The 11,512-nt window shown below is 46.7% G+C and overlaps 1 protein-coding gene across 3 annotated transcripts; it reads right to left on the reverse strand.

Annotated features, from left to right (window-relative positions):
• Positions 1–1,207: 1,207 nt before the first annotated feature.
• Positions 1,208–9,743, reverse strand: scrt1a (scratch family zinc finger 1a). 3 transcript variants are annotated; one of them, XR_004775906.1, is made up of 3 exons: positions 9,152–9,743; positions 7,069–8,129; positions 1,208–1,235 (listed from the first exon to the last, which is right to left on the reverse strand). XR_004775906.1 is itself a non-coding variant. In XM_027001400.2 (2 exons), the coding sequence occupies exons 1-2, from the start codon at positions 9,264–9,266 to the stop codon at positions 7,405–7,407; spliced, it is 840 nt and encodes a 279-aa protein (XP_026857201.1). In that variant the 5' UTR covers positions 9,267–9,743; the 3' UTR covers positions 6,269–7,404. The 3 variants fall into 3 exon arrangements, 1 of the variants encoding a protein (XP_026857201.1); XR_003410070.2 differs by lacking the exon at positions 1,208–1,235 and adding an exon at positions 6,269–6,565; XM_027001400.2 differs by lacking the exon at positions 1,208–1,235 and having other exon boundaries at positions 6,269–8,129.
• Between the last annotated feature and the right edge of the window lie 1,769 nt (positions 9,744–11,512).

The raw sequence follows: 11,512 nt of genomic DNA on the forward strand, positions 1-11,512 counted from the left end.
AATCAAGCCTATTTACACGACCTCGTTGGCACCATTCTAACTGGTGCTGGATTCGTTAGAGGCCTTCACGTCTTTACCAGCTACTGTCCTCTTAGGTGGGACACATCCTCCTTACCTGAAGTGTTGGTGGGCGCCATGCGGTGGGACAGCCGTGCACGAGCTCATTGTCGCGACTGGACGAGAGCAGCCCAGAGTCGCTCGGGGCGTGCCGCGAATGATGTAATGCGGTGAAATGCAAAGCAGCAGTTTAAAGCGTGCCGCCGGCTCGAATCGGTTTGAATCAAGGCCACCACTCACCCGAGCTTCATTCTGCGCGTCACCGCATTACCCGTTCGCCAGCTCAACGGCCCGTCGGTTTGGCCTTGTACCGTAGACCTACTGGAGCACTGCCTGTGTATATGAGTACGTCTGTTTGTTGGTGGGGAACGCCAAGGTTGGAGCCATTGTCTTTGATTAAAGAATTTCGACTCACCACACTTCTATAATGACAAGCTAAAAAGCTGTTGCTAGTTTATTCACTAAGGCCGGAACTCTACGCTGAAATAACCATCTTTCCAGGTCCCCTGGCCAGGAGCCATGCAATGACAGTACTACAAATGCATTTCTGATGAATGGACTATTAATTTTGTGTTGCAGTGTATTGCGCTTTGGGGAAAAATATGAATCAAATGAAATGATTCCCACTATAGTATATTATTTCTTGAACAAAGTGGAGAAAACGTCATGTTTCCTTCCACAGAACAAGTTTATATCGTTTAGAATTAAGACACAAACTTGTCAATACCTCGGTCACCTGCTATTATTTACAAAACACAATATAATGCTATTACCTTGTGCTACAGTGCACTATATCACTGTAGTTGTTTGCATATTACCACATCAGATCCTCTCTCGATTAAAAAACCCATTAAGCCACGTATGCCCCCCCCCCCCGGTTTTTTGTTCTGTAGCTCTTCTCTTCTTCTTCTCTCCATCTCTCTCTTCTTCTCACCCTTCCTCACACCTCTAGACCCAGAGGAGCATCCCCTCAGTGAGTCAGGTCAAAGCCTGTTCCTGCAGGTCCCCGCACCCTCCGCTCTTTGAATTGGCTGAACGCTCCTGCCGCTTCTGTTCCGTGTCGCATGGGTGAGGCGTCAAGAAGAACCTCACAGTGCTGGCCTCATTTTAACCTCTGCGATGAGTCACCACCTGGCCCACCACTTCCACACTGAGGCTCTGTCTTTGTCCATTAAAATCTGCGAGAGAGACGCAGAGACAGAGAGAGAAAGGGACGGAGAATCTGTTTATTCACCTGGACTGGCCTGCTTGATAATACAGCACACTTAGTGCACCTGTGACAATCCCAGCATCCCTGTAGCCCTGTGTGCACGACACAGCACATCACAGATTAGCCCTGCAAGGCACAATAACAAGCCACACACTGGCCACAGTTCAACCCAATAGCACCACACAGACTACAGCAAAAAAGCACAGAGCCACAGACAGCACATGACACAGAGCAGCAGAGCACAGCCTCTAACGCGGCACACAACAGTCTCTGGACCAGTGGCGTACCAGCCCAAGGCCATCTGGGTGGATCATAGGTATTAAGTATGGGCATGACATTCGATATCAGCATTCTTTACACACGTGTGTGTGTGTGTGTGTGTGTGTGTGTGTGTGTGTGTGTGTGTGTGTGTGTGTGTGTGTGTGTGTGTGTTGGTGGGTGGGGTGGGGTGTAAGAAATACTGACAATAAATAAATAATTTTTAAAAAAACTTATAAAGCAGAGAGAAAAAATTCTATAAGCATAATCAATAAAATAATACAAAAAAAAATCAACCTATTCATATAGGCTTCTTTACATATTCTTGGTTAGTATAGGACAAATTTCTATCTGAGAGTGGAACTAATGAATGCCGCTCATTAGTATGGCCGCAGGGACTCAGCGCTGTGGACATGCCTGCGTGCCCCTTAGATTGAAGGTTCAGTAATCTAAGTCTATTAGCAAAATGACAGGAAACCTGGCCAATTAAATTTAAGATTTTCACTACGGGGGCTGACTTATTGCAGCATGGCCCTTCTCAGCGTTCTAAAGGAGGGGCTACAACATTATTAGTAAAACCTAATAATTCTAATATTAGTGCTAACAAGCTACCTTAGCCAGCTAGATAGCTAACTTCGAATTGCAACTGAGTGAGACAGACATTGCAGCCTACCTAATTGAAAAGCCTTTTTCAAGGTTACCTGCCAATGAAACTCTCACCATAATTCAGTGGAGTTGGCCAACTCCATCTATAAATGTTGGACAGAAACTAAAAACTTGTGTAGCTCGTGCCTGGCTAACAACTAGCCTGCGGCATACAGCGTGTGTGTGTGTGTGTGTGTGTGTGTGTGTGTGTGTGTGTGTGTGTGTGTGTGTGTGTGTGTGTGTGTGTGTGTGTGTGTGTGTGTGTGTGTGTGTGTGTGTGTGTGTGTGTGTAAAAACATTTACTTTAAAAAGTCATACTTTTCACCTGGACATTGTGCACACACACAGATATGTTTAGATAGCACACACAAATATAAGCATAAAACACTCCGCAGAGTAAACCAGGTCATCAGAGGACATACACACACTCACAAACACACAGGCACCCACACATGCACATGCACGCACGCACACAGCGAGGCCGCCAGCAAGAGGTGAGGCTTCCGTTTTGGCCTGATTTAGCATGCAAGCCCGGGGCTAATCGAGAAGCCTTACTCAGAGCAGTGCACAGCCAATCGGAGGCCGAGCTCGCAGCACTGTTTGCATTTCTGCTCTCCGGATGAGGCGGCCGGAGGCGAGAGCGGTGGGCCCAGACCCTGCTCACACCTCCCTCCTCCCCCCTGCCTGCAGAGCAAACATGCAGCGCTCCGCTTTGAGATGCAGACCCCAGTCTGCCCGGCAAGCTGCTCCAACAGTACGTCAGCCAAAGTGGGTCAGCACCACCCCCTTTATACACACACACACACACACACGCACACTTGCCCAGGCATACAGACGCACATGCTCTCGGTCTTGCCCCGCCCTCAAACGCAAGCTCCGCCCTTGAAACTTGCTACACCGCTTGGGCTTTGGAAAGCTGCAGAGGGCTGCTTCTTCGTTTGGGTCGGGGCAGTGTGGGAGAGGCTCAGGGAGAGAGGATGAGGAGTGAACGGAACAAGCGGTGTGGACAGTGCCGGGCCGGGCGGAAAGGGATTAACATGCCTCAGATGACATTACGGGGCTGGTCCGATGAGGTCAAGAGGCACAGGTATAAATGCAGCTTGTAGTGTGTGTGTGTGTGTGTGTGTGTGTGTGTGTGTGTGTGTGTGTGTGTCAGAGAGAGGGTGGCACTGGCAGGTCCTAGAGCTGCCTAGAGCTGCCTAGAGCTGCCACCATGTCTATATTGGACCTGTGATGCCACCTTCTACACACCTACACACTACACACCTCCCAAATAAAAAAAAAATCTCTTTGACACACTTTCCAGGAAAAAAGTCTGCAAATGTTCCCTCACAAACCTACCATAGGACTCTCAGAGGCATATGGTACCCTGTACTTTGAGGAGCGGCGCCTGAAACAACAGAAGCCCCTGTCATCAGACTGCCATTTCCCCCGAGGCCCGAAGCAGCGTGGCGGTGGGAGTTGTGGTCAGGTGCGACAGCGTGGCAGCATGTCAGAGTCACGCACACACGCACGCATCCACCGCGCACCTGTCCCCAGTTAGGTAACGGATTCTGCTGACACAGGTCTTCCGGCACGATGGCCCGTTCCTCCAGGATGGGGGGTGGGGGTGGGGAGTGGATGGGGTGGGGGCGGGTGGCTCATGCGCTCACGGTGAAGACAGCGACCTGTGAGCTCGGCGCTGCCCCCTACAGGCCATTGCTGGTCACAGGTTTTGCGGACAGGGACAGAGGCTGCAGGGTGCACAGTGTGGGTTGGCAGAAGAGACACTGACGGACAAAAAGAAAAATGCAACGCATTTTGATCAGTGCTCTATAAAATCCCCTCTGGATTGGAGCTATGAATCTCCGTCCATCGCCTGAACGGAATGAAGTTGATAGGACCCCTCTGTCATAAACAACCATGCATGCACCCACACCCACACACACACACTCCCATGCAAACACACACACATGCACATGCATACACACATGCGCACATGTAGATCATTCGGATGTACTCAGCCGTCCAGGACGCAGACAACTGATTTACAAGAATTAATGGAACAATTTCCATCATATCGCGAGTGCGATGAATCATTTCATTAATCATGGCCTTTTGCAGCAGAGGAAAATGGCATGTGTCTGCGTGTGTGCAGGAGTTTTGTGATTAGCAATAACTTTTCACAGCAGAGCAGCCCTATGGCGCAGGAACAGAGCCAGCGCCCATAATCTCAACATCACAGCCATCTTAATCAAAGTGCCCATCCTCTCTCTCTCTCTCTCTCTCTCTCTCTCTCTCTCTCTCATACCCATACACACCTCGAAAAAAACCCAAACATGTTAATGCCTATATAGTCAATGCATATAGATCTAAAAATCCATATTGGATTTCATTTTAGGTTGGAATGACTCAGGTGTCGCCAGCCTGGGGTCGGTTAAACACACACAGCAACGATTGTTACGGATTCCGCTCAAAGTCCACAGAGGCAGTTGTGGGTGAGGACATCTAAAGAAAAGCCCAGCATGCGAGGAACCGTGACAGTGGTCCCTTGGCTGTCCTCACTCCCCTGACACTGCAGCACACACCTGCGGCTTTGACTCAGCACTTCTCCCGCCCAGCTCCACAGCATGGATCTCCCCAGACGATCCCACAACTACCAGTGTTTAGTCTTCATTCCAATTAAGAGAAATGAGACAACTAAAGCTACATGTCCCATCCTCCCAGAGTATGCTGTGAGGAACTGTGTTGGAGAATAACGTAGAAATGCAGTTTACTTTGGTTTGTGTAAAAGAACATATGAATCACCTCACTCACTCTGTGTGTGTGTGTGTGTGTGTGTGTGTGTGTGTGTGTGTGTGTGTGTGTGTGTGTGTGTGTGTGTGTGTGTGTGTGTGTGTGCGTGCGTGTGTGTTTCATGCCTGCAGAGTACAAATACGTTCCCTCTGGTAGGATGGGGGGGTTGGTCTGGAGTGTTGTGTAAGACCGAAACATCCACATTAACCGTCCCGTAATGAACCTGTTGTTCACGCACAATCGGCGCGAGGTTCTCTGAAGCTCTTTAAAGCCGCTGATGAAAGTTCTGCTGGGACCGGAACGTGGGGAGCCAGCGGGTGAATTCCTCTCATGTCTGAAGGTTAACGGCGAAAACACTGGCATCGCCCGCAACTGCTCACAAAGCACTCGACATTCTAGAGCTGAAGAGGCATGGCGTTACTAAACGCACTACCTCTGACCAAGGAACCCTCTGGGGAGCTGGGGGTGTTGTTGACACGCGATAATATAGAGGTTACATCTGAGGCCGTTGCTCGAGGCACTGCGTGGTTCTCTAGACGTTCAGGGGCTTCTTGAAAACACAATGCGGATAAAATTCGATCATGCGTAACAACGGCGTCAGCCAGTTACTCGGCATACTTTGCCTTCTGAATGTACTGTGGAAGTCACATACCAGCTATCATAAATCAATGTTTGGCATCGTAAAAACGAATGAGACCTTTCATTACGCTTCCAGTGCTGCTAATATGCAACCGTTGGAAATGTGCGAGAAGTCACGGCGTGTAATGCAACTCTCGAGCACTGCGGTCTACATTGCAGATGTATGGCTCAACAGTTGAACCTTTTTACATCATCCACGCCGCACCCAGGAAAGCTTTGCTCCGCGTCATCACTTACTCAGCACAAAGTAGACCCTTTTTAGCAACTTCATCTAGTTACGCAATGACACATGCGTCGTTTGTACCACTAATAAACTATACCATGAATGCAACATTAAAATGGTTACTCAGCAAAAAGTGTCTCCCGCTACTGTCGACAGACTCGGGCGAGTGTTCTAAACAAACTGGACCACAACGTGAGATACTTGTTCGTTCTTTATTATGAAGTGAGACAAAATGCCCGGTGTCGTTGTGCTTTACATTGTTCAAATGCTGGGTGAAAACCCCAGGAAAAAGAACTCCAGAAATAAGGTCATTTGATTCTATACAGTTTGTAGAAATATTTAATTCCAAAGAATTATTTACAAGGCGTCTTGCGATAAACAGTTCCCTTTGTTCGTAATACAAAAACAGAGGTTCAACTAACACAAGGCCCGTCTACCTGAATCTCTAAAGTTTGTGCTACTTTTTTTTTTTTTGTTTTTTTTTTTTTTTTTTTTTTTCAAAAAAAGTTGGAAATGTTCTCAAAGAAGTGCTTCTTAAGGATAAATCTGCCGGTCTCTCGCGTGACTGAAGGATGGCCACACTGGCATGTTAGGTTCGTTGCTGTGGACGTTCTAGCAGTGCCACTCCATCATCCACCTGTGAAATGTTGCCTGGCCGCGCCGCGCCGTCACTGGGGCTCCGTGTGTTCCGGAGATTCGGAGGGTGCTCTGGACCGCGTGGAGCTACTCGAGCGGCACCACGTGCCTACGTTCTAAAACTACGTTAAATAAGAGGCAGGCAGTGCATAACCACTTTTAAAAGATCCCTCACGCCCCCCTCCCCGACCCCGCCGAGCCACTAATACTACACTGGCATTTCCCTGATATTGAATTTCCTTACGACTACTAATGGTACTGGATAAAATCGTGATTAAAAATGTTATAGTTATTACTCATTTATTTTTAAAAATACCATGCATTATTGCTCTATAGTTTTAATGACTCCCAGAAATATTGCCGACTGATGCTAACTAGATTTTCGCAAAAATCCAAAGCTTGATAAAATTGGCATAGATTTCATTTGAAGTAATTTTTGCATGCAACAAATTTTAAAGTGGCAAACAAAATAAGTTATATTCGAAAAGTGGCAAATGCTTTGGCATATTGATGACGAAGGCTTGGCAAAAAATAAAAAATAAATTAAAGTGCAAATGAATGTTTTACACAATTTATAGAAAATAATAAATAAGTACATAAATAGGTTAATGAATAAATATTTTACCTCAATGCTGAACACTTTTTGTGGCCACTGGCAGCAGTACAATATTATCCAATACTTAGAGAAGGTTTGACCTTTGAGAGAGATAGACATTTTCAATGTCCTCTGAGTTTTGGCAAAACACATGTTATTTCGGCTCTGAATACGTGAACAGCGGGAGAAAGAGATTATGCTTAGAAAAGATAAGTTAAGGTACATGCGAATAATCCAAGTTTTCTTCAGTCTCGCTGTTGCAGGAAAGGAAAACTCGAGCCGGACTGTGCTGTCATCCGGCTGACGTTTCGAATGCTATGTGTGACGTCGGAATTTTGATGCCATATTTTCTCGTGAATCTGGAAATCACGCCTCGATCGGAGTCAACGGCGAAAAAGCTCCCTTGAAGCATGCCGACTCGTAGTGCTTGTTCAGGTAGGACTTTAGGGCGAAGGTCTTGTTGCATCTCTTGCACTTGTAGTGTTTAAAGGCCGAATGTGTCTGCATGTGGGCGCGCAGGTTAGAGCGGTCGGCGAACGCCTTTCCGCAGTGTGCGCATCCGAACGGCTTCTCGCCCGTGTGCGAGCGCATGTGTCCCTGTAGCAGCCAAGGTCTGCTGAAGGCCTTGCCGCATACGTCACACTTGTGCTTGAGGTCGTGAGTTAGCAGATGCATTGCCATGGCCGGCATGGAGACGTAAACCTTTCCACAGGTGGGGCATTTCTTCGCCATCTTACTGTCTATGCTCCGGTGCGTCTGCTTGTGTCTGCTCAAGTTGGAAGACGTGGCATAAGTTTTCCCGCACTCGTTGCACGTGTGACGCTGAATGCTCCTGGGGCTGCCTATGGCTTTTCTCCTCGACCTGCCGTCCGTGATGAAGAAGGCATCCACCGTGTACCCCTCGCTGACGGCGTTGTCTCCGTTGATGTACCCAGAGGAGATCTCCGATTGCGGGCTGTCGGGCTGGTCTGAGTCTGGGGCTCCATAATCGCGGTGTATACTGTCGTAGATGGGTCCGGGGGAGGGCACTTTGATGCCATTGTCGCTCTCTCCGTCGTACACGGACGGGGTCATGTAGTCACTGATGTACCCTGCCGTGGAAAAGAGCAACAGTTCAACTGCGCTGTTCACGTGCGCAAGGCAAGCAGTGACTCGAGCGCTACATTTATAGCCTATATCTGCTAGTTTCACCCCTCAGCACAACCCCCGACTCGCTTTCCTTTTTTATTTTTTTTATACAGTACAAACCGAGGCAGGCTGAACGGCATTGACTTCTTGTGAAGGTCTTTTTCTACATCGCTCCCACAAAAAAAATCAATAGCTCTCCATTTCAATTAGCGTGGTAACCCATTTAAGGACAAAGGCGGGCGGGGGGGTGGGGGGTGATATCGCTTCAGTTATAATTGCATTTGCAGTTCTGACAAAGATCGAGCAGAAATAGGTCGATGTGCGCTGAACGTACATACGCTTAGACATTCCCATTAGCTCAGTCCACTACCACATAATACAACATTCTTACTGAATGTAAATTTTCTATAAAACGAACTCCGGCCATTAATGTTTGGTTATGTAAGTATATTCGTACTGTATATTATGCAGAGCGTAAATAAAGGCTGGTAACGTGATCGAGCGTTCCTTTAATAGACACTGAGTGTGTGAGCGTGGATAATTCCATGACACGGTTCTCTTGTGTACACGCGCGCAGGGCTGGGTGTAATAAGCAAAAATATGATTCATAAGACCGTGACTCCTGGGATATAAACATATGCTTTCTTACTTCTGGACGGTAATCGCTCTGCTTGATAAAAACGTATTTCAAATCATACTAAAGTGTCGAGCTTTTCTGCGAGTAGGCTAAGCGCAACACAAATCCTAAGGCTAAAATGTGCAGACTCGACAAAATCTATGACGTGTGACGATGCTGGAAACAATGTGATCGGGGGTCAGCAAGCGAGATCAGGCGCTGAACTCCAGAGAATATCAATTATCTTTTTAAAACATCAAAACTAATGCAGAGCAATCAAAAGGTAAATGCCTTTCTATTGTCGTCCTGCACATCGCGTATTTATTGCCCAAGGTAGTAATGTTCATAAGTAGCTCGTGCTGTATTTACCTTTCTCGTGAAATCGAAGGCTGAGGTCAGTTCTGGATCTGCCATAGGAGCTCTCGAGATCAGCAGATGAAAAATCATCAAGCTTAACCTTTTTGACCAGGAAAGACCTTGGCATGTTTCACGCTTCAAAATAACACTCGTCCGCCGGTCAAATCTTTCGCTCTTCATGCACCGCTGAGCCAAACCCGTTTCACGACGGTTCTGCTTCGGTACGCCGAGATTCAGATGCCAACACAGGGCGAAGGCAGACCCTCGCTCCGCTTATCGGGCTTCTTCAGCTGTGGTGCGACGCCGCGTTTCTCTCGGCAGAAATGCAACTTCAGCACTGGATAGTTCCCTTTCGTTGGCACGCGCATGTATATAGCACTGGACAGCTCCCCCGCATCGAGGTGCTCGCGCTCCCTCTTCTTTTGAGTATGCGTCCTCGCACTGGAACCGCGTCTAAAGCTGGGACTGCGTCCACTTTTTTTTGCGCAAATTTTAAATCGATGAGAGTTTTTTTGAAGGTCCAGTTGGTAGTTGGTACGTGTCCAAGCCCCCCGAAAGACTGAAATATGTCTTTGTGTCAGCGAGTTCTCTTCCTTGCCGAGCCGCGCCGTCTACAGGGGTAAGGCTTTCTGAAGAATGTTGATCAGCTGTTGGGATTTATATAGCTGTGATCAGGTGGGAATGAAGATAGAAGTGCTTAATTTAATCCATAAAAAATCTCCGGGGACCATCATTGAACTAGATGATTATGACGCTATGACACGTCAACGCTTTCACCATTTTTTCCTTGAAGTAAATCAAGTTGTCGGGAAAAGCGCAGCATGGATTGAACGTGCTAAAAACAAATGTTCATTTGTTGCACCTGAAAGAAAACATGCGTCTAATTTCTATGTCATTTGTCATTTTAAAGTTTGTTTTTTTTTAATCTGTTTTCATACATGGATTCAACGAAGCTCTACACACATTTTAATTGTACATTGTTGGCATGAATTATACATTAGATTACTTATTAGATTACTTAGAGGGGTTGTCAAATGAAGACAGACTATATTGCTTTATTAACTGAATATGTTTTTTTGGACTGCAAAGTGACTAGTGTTCACGAATATTTTCAATGATTCACCGCTTTTTAACACGTAATAAATCCTCCCTTCCGCGTAGGGCTTTTCGTACAGTGCCACTCACGCCAACCGACAGATCAACTACTGCCACTGGCCTCAGGCTCGCAGGTCATTCTTTTACATCACAGTCTATAAACCAATGGCTTTCTCTTCATGCAAATCACACGAACTGGGTACCAGAAGGTCTGTTTCCTCAATGATTCCTGCAGGAGCCATATGTGCGCAATTAACTGAGATCCAGGAGCAGTAGTATCCTCGGTTGTCTGACATCGTGTTCTCATTGTTCAGTCCTACAACGGGACGCCTATGAATAAGGACGTCCTGCGGTAGCGTAGGATTTAGCATTAACTAACGCCTCAACATATAAAGTGTGGTTTTGAGGACGTAAATTTGCGCAGCCTAACGCGAACTATGTAATTATGCCTTCGAGATTCCCCCAGACCTCTGTCGTTTTCCGGACGTTGTGTCTTATTCCCGTGTCTTTTTGACTGAATCGATTGTGCTGTACCGTGCACTGATTTGTGAGCTAACGCGCGCTCTCATGAAGCAGAAAGGACACTTCTAAGGTTGAAGGTGCACAGAGCGGTGTTCCTGCGCTCCAGCCGCGGGACATGAACACATGCGCAGGACCCCTGTTGCTCGTTTGACATTCGCGTACCCCGAGGACGGTGTGCAGCGCGCGGCGGCCTCGTGTTTATATTGAGGACGACGTAAGACAGCGTCCGTCCGCTCGAGCGCAGAGTGTTCTCGGGAACTGCTGAGTTCAGCTAAAAACACCGAAAAATATAGAAGCAAGTCTAATTTACATAATAATAGTCTACGGTGTGCTGCAACACCAAAACGTCTTGTCGAGATCCAAATCAAAAGAACTATTTGACATTTAATTCTCACATATGGCGTTTTCAGTAAGAAATATTCAAATAAGCGTTTTACTATTCAAGTGTATAAACAAGGCTCTTTCCGGAAACGTTTATAAAAGACAAAGAAAAGGTCAAAGTGAAAGAGGTGCATCTGTCTGTGTATAAACACCTACATAATACCTTAACTGCTCAGAAATGCTATCGTTTAAGGATAATAACAGTAAATAGCTGAAAAAGCAGACAATAAGCAACAACGTCAACAAAACCCTGATCACAGAGACTCATATACGAGGGTCATTGTAAATACAGATTTTAACCCGGTAACCTACATATTTATATCGACATCATTAAGAAAATAAATTCACAATACCTATATTCATATATATGCATAG

The sequence above is a fragment of the Electrophorus electricus genome, chromosome 4, assembly GCF_013358815.1.
Source record: "Electrophorus electricus isolate fEleEle1 chromosome 4, fEleEle1.pri, whole genome shotgun sequence".
Lineage (NCBI taxonomy): Eukaryota > Metazoa > Chordata > Actinopteri > Gymnotiformes > Gymnotidae > Electrophorus > Electrophorus electricus.

Coding starts and splice junctions, on each gene's coding strand:
- scrt1a (XM_027001400.2), bottom strand. CDS start 9,266: ATGCCAAGGTCTTTCCTGGTCAAAAAGGTTAAGCTTGATGATTTTTCA. Junction 8,130..9,151: donor CCTTCGATTTCACGAGAAAG/GTAAATACAGCA, acceptor TTTCCACGGCAG/GGTACATCAGTGACTACATG.